This window comes from Mobula hypostoma, chromosome 6 (assembly GCF_963921235.1).
Source record: "Mobula hypostoma chromosome 6, sMobHyp1.1, whole genome shotgun sequence".
NCBI classification, from domain to species: domain Eukaryota; kingdom Metazoa; phylum Chordata; class Chondrichthyes; order Myliobatiformes; family Myliobatidae; genus Mobula; species Mobula hypostoma.
In genome coordinates this window covers 18,519,109-18,537,038 of record NC_086102.1, presented here as the reverse complement: position 1 = coordinate 18,537,038, position 17,930 = coordinate 18,519,109, and the positions used below count along the sequence as shown (strand labels likewise).

The 17,930-nt window shown below is 46.5% G+C and overlaps 1 protein-coding gene across 1 annotated transcript in view; it reads right to left on the bottom strand.

The window, feature by feature from the left end:
• Positions 1–5,450: 5,450 nt before the first annotated feature.
• Positions 5,451–17,930, bottom strand: part of cbr1 (carbonyl reductase 1) — a 35,588-nt gene continuing 23,108 nt past the window's right edge. Inside the window, exon 3 of the mRNA XM_063050332.1 lies at positions 5,451–5,727. Within this exon, the coding sequence (XP_062906402.1) occupies positions 5,595–5,727 (133 nt within the window). The 3' untranslated portion in view covers positions 5,451–5,594. The remainder of the gene's footprint in view (positions 5,728–17,930) is intronic.

Below are 17,930 nucleotides of genomic sequence, written 5' to 3'. Positions count from 1 at the left end.
AAATATAAATTATGTTAAGAATAAATACATATATTAAAGGTTAAATTAAATATCAAGACAAACAGATCATAGAACATGAAGTCTACAGTACATTACAGGCCGTTCGGCCCACAATGTTATGCCAACCATGTAACCTACTCTAGAAACTGCCTAGAATTTCCCTAGCGCATAGCCCTCTATTTTTCTAAGCTCCATGTACCTATCTAAGAATCTCTTAAAAGACGCTATTGTATCTGCCTCCACCACCTTTGCTGGCAGAGCATTCCAGGCACTCACCACTCCCTGTGTGAAAATCTTACCTCTGACATCCCCTCTGTACCCTCTTCCAAGCACCTTACAACTATGCCTCCTCCTGCTAGCGATTTCAGCCCTGGGAAAAAGCCTCCGGCTATCCATGCGATCAATGCCTAATCAGGTCACCTCTCATCTTCCATCGCTCCAAGGAGAAAAAGGCCAAGTTCACTCAAAGAGAGCAAAAAAAGTGAGTTAATGTACTTGGATTCACTGTGCATGCAGAAATCTGATGGCGGAGGGGAAGAAGCTGTTCCTAGAACATTGAGTGTGTGTCTTAAAGTGCACAATGAACCCATGCACACTCCTCCATTTCTTTTCTTTTGAGTGTGTGTCTTCAGGCTCTTGTACCTCTGACTAGATGGTAGCAATGAGAGGAGGGCATGTCCTGGGTCGTGTAACTTTCTGCAGCTTTTTCCGATCCTGTGCAGTGGCCCCTCCATACCAGAAGGTGATGCAACCGGTTAGAATGCTCTCGATGGTACATCTGTAGAAATTTGCGAGTGACTTCGGTGACTACCAATTATCCTCAAACTCCTAATGAAATACAGCCGCTGCCGTGCCTTCTTTCTAATTGCATCAATATGATGCACCCAGGACAGATCTTCAGAGATGTTGACACCCATGAACTTCCCACCCTTTCCACTTCTGATCCTTCGATGAGGACTGGTGTGTGTTCCTTCCTGAAGTTCACAATCAGTTCCTTGACCTTACTGACGTTGAGTGCAAGGTTGTTGCTGCGACACCACTCAACCAGCTGATCTATCTTGCTCCTGTACGCCTCCTCGTCACTATCTGAAATCCTGCCAATAATAGTTGTGTCATTGGCAAATTTATAGCTGGTGTTTTTGCTGTGCCTAGCTACACAGTCATGGGTGTAGAGAGAGTAAAGCAATGGGCTAAGCACACATCCCTGAGATGAGCCATGGACTATCAGTGAGAAGTAGATGATTTTTCTTGTATGCACAAACTGTGGTCTACCAGCGAAGAAGTCTAGGATCCAATTTCAGAGGGAGGTAGAGAGACTCAGGTTTCGGGGCTTGTGGATTAGATTTGAGGGTATGATTGTGTTAAAATCTGATCTGTTGCCAATAAACAGCAGCCTGACAGGTGATAGTATTGTCCAAGTGATTCAAAGCCAATTGGAGAGCCAATGAGATTGCATCCACTGTAGACCTTTTGTAGTGAAGGGCAGATTGCAGTGGGTCCATGTCTTTGCCAATGCAGGAGTTGATTCCAGCCATGACCAGCTTCTGAAAGCACTTCATCACAGTAGATGTAGGGGTCATTGGGTGATCGTTACTGAGGCAGCTCACCCTACTCAGCCCTGCCAAAGGCCGACTCTACTTTTTTGCATAGGTGCTGCCTGGCCTGATGAGTTCCTCCAGCATTTTATGTGTGTTGCTTGGATTTCCAGCATCTTCAGGTTTTCTCTTGTTCAGGTTTCACCCTGCTCTGATTGAGCACCGGTATGATTGTCACCCTTCAGCAAGTGGGAGCCTCCGACTGCAGCAATGGAAGATTGAAGATGGCCTTGAACACGCCTGCCAGTTGGTTGGCACAGGTTTTCGGAGTCCCACCATGTACGTCATCAGGGACTGATATCTTGCAAGGGTTCACCCTTTTGAAAGATGATCTGACATTGGTCTCCAAGAGCAATCACAACTTCACCAGATGCTATGGGGATTTGCACAGGTGTGGTTTTATTCTCCCTTTCAAAACATGCACAAAAGGGATTGAGCTCATCTGGGAGAGAAGCATCACAGCCATTTGATTTTTTCTTGTAGAAAGTAGTGGTCTGCAAACCTTGCCACAGCGGACGTGCATCTGATTCACTCTCTAACGTCAATCAGAAATTTTTTTTTTGCCCTTATGATACCTTCTGTAGGTCATACCTGGACTTCTTGTATATCTCTGGATCACCAATCTTGAATGCCACATATGTAGCCCTCAGCAGACTACAGATTTTCTGGTTCATCCATGGCTTTTAATTTGGGTAAGTCCAGTATGTTCTCAATGCACACACGCATCCACACAGGTCTTGATAAAGTTGGTGACAACTGTGGTGTATTCATTCAGACTCAATGATGAATTCCTGAATATTGTCCAGTCCAGCCAGGGAAGTACAGCCAGGCGATCTGACTTCAAGGATCAAACCACGATCACCCACATGGCGCTGCCACAAGATGGCTGCATTCATCAATGACCCCCACCATCCTGGCCATGTTCTCTTCTCACTACTGCCATCGGGAAGGAGGTACAGGGGCCTTGGATCCCACACTACCAGGTTCAGGAACAGCTATTACCCTTCAGCCATCAGGCTCCCGAACCAGCATTGATAATTCCACTCGCTTCAACACTTAACTGATCCCACAACCTACGGACTCACTTTCAAGGACTCTACCACTCATGTTCTCAGTATTATTTATTATTATTGTGTTTTTTAAACTTACGAGTTTGTCTTCTTTTGCGCATCGGTTGCTTGTCAGTCTTTGTGGGTAGTTTTCTTTGATTCTGTTGCATTTCTCTGTTCTCTGAATGCCCACAAGAAAATGAATTGCAGTGCAGTATATGGTGACACATTGTCAGTACCTCCAGTTGAACTGTGTCTTTTTGTGTGTTCTCCCCCTAGCTGTCAGTCTGTGGTTTTGTATTGCCATGTGCTCCTGTTCCACTCCGGACCCTGTATTACTGAGTACTCTGCCTCTCACCTGTTTCTCATAATAACCTGTTTTGCTGCCACTTCTGTCTCATTGTGCTCCACCTATCATCTGCCTCTCTGGTTATTGCTCAGTGTATTTCAGTCCTGTGTCTTCACCTGTTCGTTGTCAAATTGTGCCAGTGAATTTTCCTGAGTCTTTCCAGCATTTGTATCTGTACTCAGTCCATCTGATTACCTACTCTGCCTGTTTCCCCGATTCTGGTCTTCAGATTTCTCTGGATGTTTTGATCTCTGCCTGAACTTTGACGCCGACTGTTTGCACCTCGGGATTTGCTACTCGATTAATATCACAGTGTGCACAGTACTGGGTCTGCGATTGGATCCCTGCTCCAGTGACACATATATGTACTTTGTTAATAATTTTACTTTGAACGTTGAACACACACCTCTCATTGCGTCCCCTTCCCCCCCCCCATTGTTCCCATCTGGCCTCTGTATTCCTCACTTGATTCCACACTGCCCTCTCCTCTCCAATTAGATTCCACCACCTGCAGCACTTTGTCGCCTCCACCAATCACCTGCCAGCTTCAGCCACCCACCCCCACCCCCCAATCTGACGATCACCCTTCCTCACTGGGTTCCAGCACTTACTTACTAGTTTTTACCCAACCCATTCTTCTCCCTTCTTTGGAGCAATAAGAGCACAAGAGCACAGAATCAAGCCCTCTGTCCCACCTAGTTCATGCCACCCTGGTGTTCTGCCTAGTCCCATTGATCTGTGCCTGGACCACAGGCCTCCGTATCTCTCTCATCCCTATCCCTATTCGGACGACTCTCAAATATTACAACTGAACATGAATCTTTCACTTCTGCTGGCAGGTCATTCCACAATCGCACCATTCTAGGAGTGAAGTTCTCCCTCATTTTTGTATACAACTAAAAGTTCTCCCCTCAATCTCCCGCACTCTAGGAAATAAAGCCCTAACCTATTCAACCTTTCCTTATAATTCAGGTCCTCAAGACCCAGCAACATCCTTTTTAATATTCTGGGCACTCTTTCAAGCTTATTAATACATTTACTATAGGTAGGTGACCACAACTGCATACAATGCTCTAACAACACACATCAAAGTTGCTGGTGAACGCAGCAGGCCAGGCAGCATCTGTAGGAAGAGGTCCAGTTGAAGAGGTCCTGACGAAGGGTCTCGGCCTGAAACGTCGACTGCACCTCTTCCTACAGATGCTGCCTGGCCTGCTGCGTTCACCAGCAACTTTGATGTGTGTTGCTTGAGTTTCCAGCATCTGCAGAATTCCTGTTGTTTGCATACAATGCTCTAAATTTGGTCTTGCCAATGTCTTATACAACTTTAACATAACATCCCAACTCATGTGTCACATACTAAGTCACCAACTAACCTTTCTGCCACTGTATTAAGCTGCTGATTTATGTACAGTACAAATATATATAGCAAGGGTGCCCAAGACTTTTGCACAGTATTGTAATAATTTTATGTTTTGCACTGTACTACTGCCGTAAAAAAAATCAAATTTCATGACATATATGAGTGTTGGTAAACCCAATTCTGATCTGGGTCTCTATTGTGGACTGAGAGTGGGAAGGGGGCAGGGAGAGGGGAAGCATGGTTGGGAAAAAGGGAAGGGAGAGGAGGGGCAGTGGAAATCCCCAGAGAGACTTTCAGTGATGATCAACAAACAAATTGTTTGAAATCAAATCATTTTACTTGGCATCTCAGGGCAGGGTATGTCCGTACCCGCACCATCTCCCCGCCCCGGCACTCCTTCTCTGCCACCTGTCCCACTCCCCTCCCACAACGCTCCACACTCACCATTCACAACATCCTTTGCTCCCACCAGATTTACAAAGTAGTTCCCTGCTCCGCGTTAACAAATACAGTACTGTGGAAAAGTCTTAGGACTAGCTATATATACGGTATGTGCCTAAGACTTTTGTACGGTACTGTACATAAACAGACACACATGTACACATAGCACTGTGCCCTTTAGAGAATCATGGCAACCAATCCAATCTGCTGCCAGGAAGTGAGAGTTAATGGCCTCTTGGAATTCATTATAAGAGTCAATTCAAATATAACACAAATAAAAACACCAATTAAGCACAAACATGAATTAAAATTAAAGACAAAATGGGTTGGATTGGATAACTGTTGTTTATTGAAAATATCTAAGGTGCATAGTCATTAATGAAACAAAATCATAAATTTGCAAGAATCAGCATATCAGTTAGTAAATCAAGAATAGCCTTCAGAACTCTGCTCTCTCTGATCTTCATATTACCCTAGGCCCTATCATTCAAAATTACCACTCCTGCACAGTTTTATTGGTAACGTACTCCCCGTGTGGGCCTTCTGCACCTTCTGGTAGAAGGGCTAAATAAACGGGGGTCACAGCCCCCTCTTCGGCTGTACCGGGTGCATTAGGACCAGCCATATCGGTTTTCACCCAACCAGGGCAGCAGGCATTCAAGAGGATCTTGTCTGCTGCTCTCTCCTTACTCAACCTCCGGGCAAGGATCTTGGAGAGGACAGTAAGCCCCAGCTTTGTAACCCCATAGGCATGGGAGGGCCAGCCCTGCTGGGTGTGCACCTCTTTTTTAGCATCCTCAACAAACTTCCTCATCAGCTCCACCAATTCTTCCTCCGTGATGGTGGTGCTGCGGAATTTCACCTGCAGTTCCGGGCTGCAGTTCTTCAGAGCTCTGGCACCGCACATGCTGGATACATTCACCACTCTCCCTGCAGATGCAAGAGGACATTAAAATGGTTAACCAAGAAAGAGCACAAGAAGAAAAACAACACCTAAGCAGTTATCTCCTCTGTCAATGTGATCCCATTTTCTCTCTTCCTGCACACTCCACTCAGTGGCCACTTTATGACATGCCTCCTGTACCTAATAAACTGGCCACTGACTGTAAGTTTGCAGTCTTCTGTTGTTGTAGCCCATCCACTTAAAGGTTTGACATGAGTGTTCAGAGATGCTTTTACACACCACTGCTTTAACGCGTGGTTATTTGAGTTACTGTCACCTTCCTGTCAGCTTGAATCAGTCTGGCCATTATCCTCTGACCTCTCTCATTAACAAGGTGTTTTCACCCACTGAATGTTTTTTGTTGTTTTTCACACCATTCTCTGTAAACTTGAAAAACGGTTGTGCGTGAAAACCCAGATCAGCAGTTTCTGAGATACTCAAGCACCAAACTCACTCAGATCACACCATCCACTACATAATGTACTGGGTGGGCACAGGAGTACATTCAGCCAGAGACTCATTCCACCGAGATGCAACACAAGAGCGTCATAGGAAGTCATTCCTGCCTGTGGCCATCAAACTTTACAACTCCTCCCTTGGATGGTCAGACACCCTGAGCCAATAGGCTGATCCTGGACTTATTTCCTGGCATAATTTACATATTACTATTTAATTATTTATGGTTTTATTACTATTTAATTATTATGGTGCAACTGCAACAAAAACCAATTTCCCCCGGGATCAATAAAGTATGGCTATGACTATGACTATCTCATCCCTTTTCTGATGTTTGGTCCAACAACAATTAAACCTCTTGACCATGTCTACATGTTTTAATACATTGAGCTGCTGCCACATGATTGGCTGATCAGATTATTTGCATTAACAAGCAGGTGTACAGGTGTAACTAATAAAGTGGGCGCCGAGTGTATTTCTGATCAGAATCAACATTTCAAGTTTGCTATCAAATTTAAGGCATTGTGTGTGCAAAAATGAACTTTGTAGATTCACAGGAAATTTATTGCACAGAAGATAATCTGTCAGATCATCATGTACGTATTACTGGAAAAAGAGATATTCAGCTTAATCCCATCTTTCTGTAATTTTCTGTTGTATGCAAATAATAATTCTTCAAGTCCAGAACTATGTACCAATTACATGTGGAAGGAGTTTCCACTTCTACCAACCTTTCAAGTTCAGAAACAGATTTAATATCACTTTATGAACTCTTTTTGGGCTTCCAGCCAGGTACGGGTATCAATTTTAACTGACCTTTTAATGACAAATTCTGACACCTTCTCAGGAATGATGCCTGGGCACGTCTAGTCCAATGGTATTTATAGTTCCATCCTCCATCCCTCCTGATTGTTTAGTCCTCATCCAATCAGGTTTCCGCTGTCCCACCTCGATTACCATCAAATTACACTTCTTACTTAGAACAAGGCTTTTATCTTTGTTAAAAATAGTTTCCTCTAGTTTTATTTCAATGGCTTCCTTCACCAGGCCGTCCCAAAAGCCACTGGCGTAGCACTGTGGTTTTGTGCTGTAGAAGTCATTCCTATGACCATTGCGAATGCAATGTTCTGCTACCACAGATTTCTCTGGGTAACCAGGAAACCTAACAATGAGGAAGAACCCATCGCTACCACCCGTCTTCCCTATAATTCCATGGTTTCTGGAAGGATTGCCAGGATCCTGAAGAAATACCAGATTAATACCATCTACAAACCTGTAAGGAAGCTCAAATCACAGCTTATGCCAGGTCAAAGACAACCTGGGACTCAGGATGGTTGGCGTTCACAGGATTCCCTGTGAATGCGGAGCAGCTTTATATCTGCCAGACAGGGCGCATGGTGGAAACCCGCATCAAGGAGCACAGGAGGTGTATCTGTTTGGGTTACCCTGAGAAATCGGTGGTAGCAGAACATTGCATTCGCGATGGCCATAGGATTGCCTTCGACGGCACAAAATTACTGTGCCACGCCAATGGCTGTGCAAGGCCTGGTGAAGGAAGCCATTGAAATAAAACTAGAGGAAAAGAATTTTCACAAAGGTGAAGGTTTCGCTCAAAGTAAGAAATGTAATTCGAATGTAAACAAGGTGGGAGAGCGGAGACTTGATTGGATGAGGACTAACCAATCAGGTGGGACGTTTGACCAAGGTATAAATGCAACCGAACTAGTCATGCCAAGGCATTATCCCTGACGAAGGTGGCAGAGTTTGTCACTGTAACATCAGTTAAGGTCGCGTGAGCTGGAAGCCGAAGAAGAGTTTATTCATCATATACGCTGGGAAAGCACTAGATCCTTTCAGGTAAATGTTTTTCAAAATACAAATACATCACCGTATACAACCCTGAGATTCATTTTCTTAGTCATAGTCATCCTTTATTGATCCCGGGGGAAATTGGTTTTCGTTACAGTTGCACTGTAAATAATTAAATAGTAATAAAACCATAAATAGTAATATGTAAATTATGCCAGGAAATAAGTCCAGGACCAGCCTATTGGCTCAGGGTGTCTGACCCTCCAAGGGAGGAGTTGTAAAGTTTGATGGCCACAGGCAGGAATGACTTCCTATGATGCTCCATGTTGCATCTCGGTGGAAAGAGTCTCTAGCTGAATGTACTCCTGTGTCCACCCAGTACATTACCTAGTGGATGGGAGACATTGTCCAAGATGGCATGCAACTAGGACAGCATCCTCTTTTCAGACACCACCGTCAGAGAGGTATGGGCATACTTGTGGGCATACTCAATGAATCTATAGAATAATAACCACAACAGAATCAATGAAAGACTGCACCAAGTTGGGCATTCAACCAGTGCACAGAAGACAACAAAAACAAGAAATAATAATAATAAATAAATAATAAATATCAAGAACATGAGAGTGAGACAATAAATATCGAGAACATGAGAACTTAAAAGTGAGTTCATTGGTTGTTGAAACATTTCAACTGTTCCTGATGGCAACAGTGAGAAGAGAGCATGAACTGGGTCCCAGATGGACACCGCTTTCCTGCAACAGCACTCCATGCTGATGTGCTCTATGGCAGGGAGGGCTTTACCCGTGATGGACTGGGCCAGGTCCACTACTTTTTGTAGGATCTTCCGTTCAAGAGCATTGGTGTTTCTATACCAGATTGTGATGCAGCCAGTCAATATACTCTCCATTACACTTCTACAGAAGTTTGTCGACTTTTATTACTCACACTGAATCTCTGCAAACAAGTTGTGTAAATACAAAAAGAAAAACACTACAATAATAAATAAATAATAAATATTGAGATCGTAAGTTATAGAGTCAATGAAAGTGAGTCCACAGGTTATGGACTCAGCTCCGCAGTGGGGTGAGTAACGTTACCTACGCTGGTTCACAAGCTTCTTGGGTCTAGGGCAATAACAGTTTCTGAACCTGATAGTGTGAATCCGGGACTCCTGTACCTCCCTCCTGATGGCAGCAGTGAGAAGAGAGCATGACCTGAGTGGTGGGGGTCCCTGATGATGGCTGCTGTTTTCCTGGGACAGCATTCTTTGCAGATGTGAGATGCACATCTAGAATTTCTAAAAGCACATCTACAAGCCCACAATGTTGCCATGCATTACCAGTGGCATGATGGTTGATACCATCGTCACCCTGCCACCCCGAATTTTGCCATCTTGAATTTCAGTTAGACACCCAAAATTTCAACCCTTCTGCCAAGAAAAGAACAAAATTTGGTCTAAAATCTAAGTAAATTGATTTCTGCCTTTAATAGGTTTAATGACTCAGTACCAACAGCTCTTCTTGAATAGAAAATTCTAAAAATAGCTGACCCTGTAAGAGAACAAATTTATTTTCTTCTCAATCTCCTTAAACATTGAACTGACTCCACATACTATGGAATCATTTTCAAGGACTCTACAACTCACGTTCTCAATATTTATGTATTATATATTTTTGATTTTTTTTTTCTCAGCCCAAGCTGGTAAAAACATAGATTGTGAGGAGGATGCCTTCCAGTCTATCTTCTCCTTGGGACCTGTGGCTTTGGGTTGCCGCAGGCTCAGTCTCACTTGCATTGACACTACTCTGTGGTCAGAACTGACCGAGTTGAAGGTGCTGTAGGCTTCTGTGTTGATCACACCAATACGCCATTTTGTTCTTACGAGGATGTAATCGAGCTGTTTCCTGTAGATGGAGGCTCTGTTTTCATATGTCCACAGTTTACCAGCTTGCTTCTTGAATTGTGTGTTGGCGGCAATGAGACTGTGTTCCTGGATGAAATCAACTAGATATTGTCCATTTCTGTTGGTAAAGTCTTGGTATGAGTATGGAACATCTTCCAGTCCAACCTGGGCATTAAAATAGCCGAGCACAGCCAGGAAGTTATGTGCCGGTATTGAAGTGACAGCTTCGTGAAGTTTACTGTAGAAGGCCTCCACCTCCTTCTCCTCACTGCAGTTGTGCGGGGAGTAACAGATAATGACAGAGGTCACTGGGTTTCCGTCGAATTCCGCAGTAAGGATTCTGTCACTGACTGAGACTACGCCCCTCAGTGCCTCTTCGCCTTGCTGTTCAACATCAGCCCTACTCCACCTCGTGCTGACATCATCGTCAGCTCTCTCCATGCGGATGAGGTGTTGAGGTGCATCCCCTCTACCTCTGTGAACCTTATCTCTTCGTTAGGGCATACATGACAGTGTTCTTGGATCCCCAGGGTGGAGATCTCGTAGCTGCTTGCCTGTGATGTCAACTCTGTGCATCAAGGCAAGAGGCGGATGGTGTTTGCGTTGAAGGTTGAGATGATCGTTTTTACCTTACAATGCAAAAGAGGCGCAGTTCGCTCAGCCCCCTTGTCGGACTCAACCCTCCCCGTGGGGTTTGAGGTTGCATCTGCATACTGCCTGTCTCGGCCAGGGTCTGGGCGTTCCGCAGAGTTCCTGAGCCCTCCCGGCTCTGGAAGTATAGGGTTTGTTGGGTTGTCTGTCATCATAATGCCTTACATGGTGCAAAATGGAAGACTGTGTGGCACGCCACTCCTCACACAGACAGTAGGTGGCCGTTGACTCACAAAGAGTTCATCCGCCCTTTGACAGGTTTTGTTTTTAGTCCTGCTGGGTGCCTACACACCCTCCTCCCTGGTTAACTGAAGTGAACCGGGGGTGTGCCAGTTGAGTCGCCGACAACCCAACCCGAGACAGGTAGTACTAGGCTATGTGGTACCAGCAGCAAGGCAAGGCCCTGACCTGACCTAGAAGCGTGCGCACGCGCGCGCACACACACACACACACACACACAGGCAACAGAGAGTTTGCTCACTGTGAAGCGAATCAAGAAGAGTCGGATCTCGAAACATCCTGACGTCGTCACAGCAAGAAGTGTGGTCAATGCTTGTCATGCCGAACTTAGAAGGAGCGAAACAGAAAAGCTAAGAGACAAGTTCAAGACAGCAAAGAAGAATCTCTTTGCCACCTACGACCGACTGAAGGAAGAGGAATTAGCTGAGAGGATTAGAGAGATAGAAGCTGCTAATGAAGACGTGCAGCATGGAGGAGCATGGTGCCTAGTCAATGAGATCACTAGACGGAAGAAGTCCCCATCAGGTCAAATAAGTGGTAAAACAGCAGAGGACCGTGTCCTGACATGGTTTACCCACTTTAAGAACCTGCTGGGAAGCCCTCCAACGGTCACGGAAGAAGAAGAGGACATACCCACGATAATAACGCAAGTCGATATCGATGACGGGCCATTCACCATTGAGGAACTGAAAGCGGCCAAATATGCACTCAAACAGGGCAGGAGCGCTGGACCAGATGGGATACCACCAGATGTCCTGAAGAACTGCAACCTGGACAACATCTTGCTGGACATATGTAATACGGCATTGATGAAAGGGGACAAACCAGAACAGTGGTCACTCTCAAACATTATCCCAGTCCCCAAGTCTGTGTCCCTCACGAAGACAGATAACTACCGCAGCATCAGCTTGACCTGCATCTTAGCAAAGTTATACAGTCGGATGATCTTGAACAGGATTCGCACCGCCATTGACCCTAAGCTAAGATTCAATCAGAATGGTTTTCGGCAGAAGAGCACAACAATAATGCAAGTATTTGCTCTCTGTAGGATCATCAAGGAAGTCAAGAAGAACAACCTACCAGCCGTGCTTACTTTCATCGATTTTCGCAAAGCTTTTGACTCCATTCACCGAGGTAAAATGCTGAAGATCCTGAAAGCTTACGGAGTGCCAGACCATCTACTGAGAGCAACAAAGTCCAGCTGTACCAAAACCAAGGCAAAAATTGTATCACCAGACAGAGAAACAGCAGTGTTCGAGCTCCTAGCTGGTGTGTTGCAAGGAGACACTCTGGCACTCTACGTCTTTATAATCGTCCTTGAATACGCTCTGCGTCAAGCTACCAAAGATCATAACGAGCTTGGTTTTACCATAAAACCAGGGCGAACCAAAAGGGTCAGACCAGTTACGCTCACAGATCTCGATTTTGCAGATGACATAGTTCTGCTCTCTGACCAGATGGAGGAAGCACAGCAGCTACTGACAAAAGTGGAAATTGAATGCAATAAAGTTGGACTTCACCTAAATGCTAAAAAGACGGAGTACATGGTGTTTAACTGCGACGAAGGTACTCTCAAGACCGTAGAGAATGATATCATTAAGAATGTCTTTGACTACAAGTACCTCGGGTCAAGAATGATGAGTTCGGAGAAGGACATAAAGATACGGAAGGCGCTGACGTGGAGGGCTATGAACGACATGAAAGAAATCTGGAAGTCAAACCTGACCAGAGGGCTTAAAAAGAGGATTTTCATAGCAGTCATAGAGTCCATTCTCACGTATGGATGCGAGACGCGGACACTCACCAAGACGCCAAGACGATGCGAAAGTCTCTAGATGGTTGTTATACACAAATGCTCCGGATGGCTCTTGACGTGAGTTGGCAACAGCACATGATGAACGTCGAGCTCTATAACAACCCACCGATGTTCTCCACTAAAATCGAGGCGAGAGGACTGCAACTAGTGGGGCACTATCTACGCCATCCCGAGCTACCTGCCAGCCTAGTCATCATATGGGAGCCCAAGCACGAGGGGATGAACCCTGGGCGCCCTCCCAAGACGATGGTCAACACACTCCTAGAAGACAGCAGTGCGGCTAATGTAGATGAACTGAACACACTGATGAGGGGGAGGGAGAAGTGGAGAGTCTGTCATCGTGCCCGACGCCGGCCCCCTAGGCCTGAGTCGACGTAGTAGTAGTAGTAGCAAGCTGGTAAAACCTGAGGTACGGGCATTCCCAAGCTCCATTTGTCAATTGCTAGGAACTTTCAGACAATTAAGTTTTTAGTAATGTGGCTTTCTGAAGATTGACACAGACATTCCTGTGTGGCGCTAATTGTTTAATGCTATTGTGTCGTCCCTTTGGGATGGTATCAGTTATAGATATTACTCCGGGACAATAGGGACAAGTTTCCTCTTTTAATTCAGCACATTTCTGGTATTTTTCAGTTATTGGTTTCTGTATGTTATGTGTGTTTGGAATGGCAATATCTATCAAGTAAATTTTTTTTGGCGTGTGTGTGCATGTATGTGCGTCCATGCGTGTGTGATGTTGGTGGGACGATGTCTTTTTCACGCCTTTTACTGGGGATGGGGGTGGGGGTGGGGGTGGGGGTGGGGGTGGAGGTGGAGGTGGAGGTGGAGGTGGAGGTGGAGGTGGAGGTGGAGGTGGAGGTGGAGGTGGAGGTGGAGGTGGAGGTGGAGATGGAGATGGAGATGGAGATGGAGATGGAGATGGAGATGGAGATGGAGATGGAGATGGAGATGGAGATGGAGATGGAGATGGAGATGGAGATGGAGATGGAGATGGAGATGGAGATGGAGATGGAGATGGAGATGGAGATGGAGATGGAGATGGAGATGGAGATGGAGATGGAGATGGAGATGGAGATGGAGATGGAGATGGAGATGGAGATGGAGATGGAGATGGAGATGGAGATGGAGATGGAGATGGAGATGGAGATACTATGTGGCGTGCCACTCCTCACACAGACATTTCACAGTATTTTTCCCTTTTATTTTCTGAGGTAGAGTTGTGATCTTGACACTCAACCCGACACGGATGGAAAGCGTACTCAGGAGCGGAGCCGGCTGGGTTCGAACCTGGGAACCTCCGTTCCAGAGTCCGGCGCTGATGTCATTGCGCCACCAGCCAGACCTAAATAAGTTATTCTTTCTTGTTTATCCTGTATTATATCCAGATGGTTATTATGGATTGTCCTATCTGTAATAATGGGTCGGTTCTAATACAATTTATGGGACTCTGACTGTAAGGCTTGTACTTATAATAAAATATGGTTTCTTCTATGTTTGTATTTTAAAGCAAGATTTTGGTGAATGATGTTTGCCACTTGATTGTGCCTGTGTGAGTAATTAGATTGAGTTAAACTGCTGCAGGATCCTGTAATGTGTTGGATTGTTTCTGGTTTCTCTTGGCATTTTCGGCATTTATTGTCTTGAATCTATTGGTCTTTTATTTTGTATTTTTGATAACTTTTTCTGTTAACCACCTGGTCCTGCATTGCTACAAGACATGAAACCTGTACTCAATGAACTATACCACTCTGTGGTACCAGCAACATTGGAGTGAGATACTCAGAGGTCCTCTTCATCACTTTTATGCCTGTATTTCAGGTGGGGGGGGGGGCGGTAAATCCTAAGAAGATGCGAGGGGCAAGTTTTTGTTTTTACAGAGTCGTGGGTCCCTGGAAGGTGCTGCTTCCAATAGGTGGTCAAGGCAGAAACATGAGACTTACGAGACATTTAAATAGGCACAGAAATGTGAGGAAAGTGGAAGGATAACATGAATAACAGAATGAAGAGAAAGCACCAGGATAGACTTCAAGCCAGATTAATGTGTCGAGGCCAGAATGTGGAAAACAAACTGGTGTTTAAAATCACAAACAGGTTTATCATCGCCGCATGTGTCCTGTAAATAAATCAATTACAAGAGACTACCTAGATGGTACATACCAAGGGGCTGGAGACTACAGACCCGACGCAAATTGGGGGACCGCTTCATCGAACACCTCCACTCTGTCCGCCAAAACAGACATGATCTCCCAGTAGCCACCCACTTCAACTCTGCTTCCCAATCCCATTCAGATATGTCCATACATGGCCTCCTCTACTGCCATGATGAGGCTAAACTCAGGTTGGAGGAGCAACACCTCATATACCGCAAACAACAGGAATTCTGCAGATGCTGGAAATTCAAGCAACATACATCAAAGTTGCTGGTGAACGCAGCAGGCCAGGCAGCATCTATAGGAAGAAGCGCAGTCGACGTTTCAGGCCGAGACCCTTCGTCAGGACTAACTGAAGGAAGAGTGAGTAAGGGATTTGAAAGCTGGAGGGGGAGGGGGAGATGCAAAATGATAGGAGAAGACAGGAGGGGGAGGGATGGAGCCGAGAGCTGGACAGGTGATAGGCAGAAGGGGATACGAGAGGATCATGGGACAGGAGGTCCGGGAAGAAAGACGGGGGGGGGGTGACCCAGAGGATGGGCAAGAGGTATATTCAGAGGGACAGAGGGAGAAAAAGGAGAGTGAGAGAAAGAATGTGTGCATTAAAAAGAGTAACAGATGGGGTACGAGGGGGAGGTGGGGCCTAGCGGAAGTTAGAGAAGTCAATGTTCATGCCATCAGGTTGGAGGCTACCCATACGGAATATAAGGTGTTGTTCCTCCAACCTGAGTGTGGCTTCATCTTTACAGTAGAGGAGGCCGTGGATAGACATGTCAGAATGGGAATGGGATGTGGAATTAAAATGTGTGGCCACTGGGAGATCCTGCTTTCTCTGGCGGACAGAGCGTAGATGTTCAGCAAAGCGGTCTCCCAGTCTGCGTCGGGTCTCACCAATATATAAAAGGCCACATCTGGAGCACCGGACGCAGTATATCACCCCAGTCGACTCACAGGTGAAGTGATGCCTCACCTGGAAGGACTGTTTGGGGCCCTGAATGGTGGTAAGGGAGGAAGTGTAAGGGCATGTGTCGCACTTGTTCCGCTTACACGGATAAGTGCCAGGAGGGAGATCAGTGGGGAGGGATGGGGGGGACGAATGGACAAGGGAGTTGTGTAGGGAGCGATCCCTGCGGAATGCAGAGAGAGGGGGAGGGAAAGATATGCTTAGTGGTGGGATCCCGTTGGAGGTGGCGGAAGTTACGGAGAATAATATGTTGGACCCGGAGGCTGGTGGGGTGGTAGGTGAGGACCAGGGGAACCCTATTCCTAGTGGGGTGGTGGGAGGATGGAGTGAGAGCAGATGTACGTGAAATGGGGGAGATGCGTTTAAGAGCAGAGTTGATAGTGGAGGAAGGGAAGCCCCTTTCTTTAAAAAATGAAGACATCTCCCTCGTCCTAGAATGAAAAGCCTCATCCTGAGAGCAGATGCGGCGGAGACGGAGGAATTGCGAGAAGGGGATGGCGTTTTTGCAAGAGACAGGGTGAGAAGAGGAATAGTCCAGATAGTTGTGAGAGTCAGTAGGCTTATAGTAGACATCAGTGGATAAGCTGTCTCCAGAGACAGAGACAGAAAGATCTAGAAAGGGGAGGGAGGTGTCAGAAATGGACCAGGTAAACTTGAGGGCAGGGTGAAAGTTGGAGGCAAAGTTAATAAAGTCAACGAGTTCTGCATGCGTGCAGGAAGCAGCGCCAATGCAGTCGTCGATGTAGCGAAGGAAAAGTGGGGGACAGATACCAGAATAGGCACGGAACATAGATTGTTCCACAAACCCAACAAAAAGGCAGGCATAGCTAGGACCCATACGGGTGCCCATAGCTACACCTTTAGTTTGGAGGAAATGGGAGGAGCAAAAGGAGAAATTATTAAGAGTAAGGACTAATTCTGCTAGACGGAGCAGAGTGGTGGTAGAGGGGAACTGATTAGGCCTGGAATCCAAAAAGAAGCGTAGAGCTTTGAGACCTTCCTGATGGGGGATGGAAGTATATAGGGACTGGACATCCAAGGTGAAAATAAAGCGGTGGGGGCCAGGGAACTTAAAATCATCGAAAAGTTTAAGAGCGTGAGAAGTGTCACGAACATAGGTCGGAAGGGATTGAACAAGGGGTGATAAAACAGTGTCGAGGTATGCAGAAACGAGTTCGGTGGGGCAGGAGCAAGCTGAGACAATAGGTCGGCCAGGACAGGCAGGTTTGTGGATCTTGGGTAGGAGGTAGAAACGGGAAGTGCAGGGTGTGGGAACTATAAGGTTGGTAGCAGTGGATGGGAGATCCCCTGAGCGGATAAAGTCGTTGATAGTGTGGGAGACAATGGCCTGGTGCTCCTTAGTGGGGTCACGATCGAGGGGTAAATAAGAGGAGGTATCCGCGAGTTGTCGCTGTGCCTCGGCAAGGTAGAGGTCAGTACGCCAGACTACAACAGCACCCCCCTTATCAGCGGGTTTAATAATAATGTTAGGATTAGTGCGGAGGGAGTGGAGAGCAGAGCGTTCCGAAGGAGTGAGGTTGGAATGGGGACAAGGTGCGGTGAAGTCGAGACGGTTGATGTCCCGTCGGCAGTTGGCAATAAAGAGATCCAGAGCAGGCAGAAGACCAGAGCAGGGTGTCCATGAAGAAGAGGAGGGATGAAGACGGGAGAAGGGGTCATCGGTGGGGGTGGAAGAGTCCTTGCCGAAGAAGTAGGCTCGGAGACGGAGACAGCGGAAGAAAAGTTCCGCATCATGGCGAACACGGAACTCGCTGAGGTGTGGGCGAAGGGGGACAAACGTGAGGCCCTTACTGAGAACAGAGCGTTCTGCCTCCGACAGTTGAAGGTCCGAGGGGATGGTAAAGACCCGGCACGGATGAGAGCTGGGATCAGAGGGGGGAGGGGGGAGGCTGGGGGTGTCAATGGAGAGGGGAGGGTTGGGGTGAGAGGAAGATGGAGCCTCTGAGGGCCCAGGAGCTGACGGTGGGATCTGAGGAAGACGGGGCTGCGGAGTGGTGGTGGGGGAAGGGGAGAGGGGAGTCACAACAGCAGCACATAAAGACCCGGCCTGGAGTTCAAGGCTGGAGTCGCAGTTGGTGGTTGAGCGATCGAACGCAAACAACAGGAATTCTGCAGATGCTGGAAATTCAAGCAACATACATCAAAGTTGCTGGTGAACGCAGCAGGCCAGGCAGCAT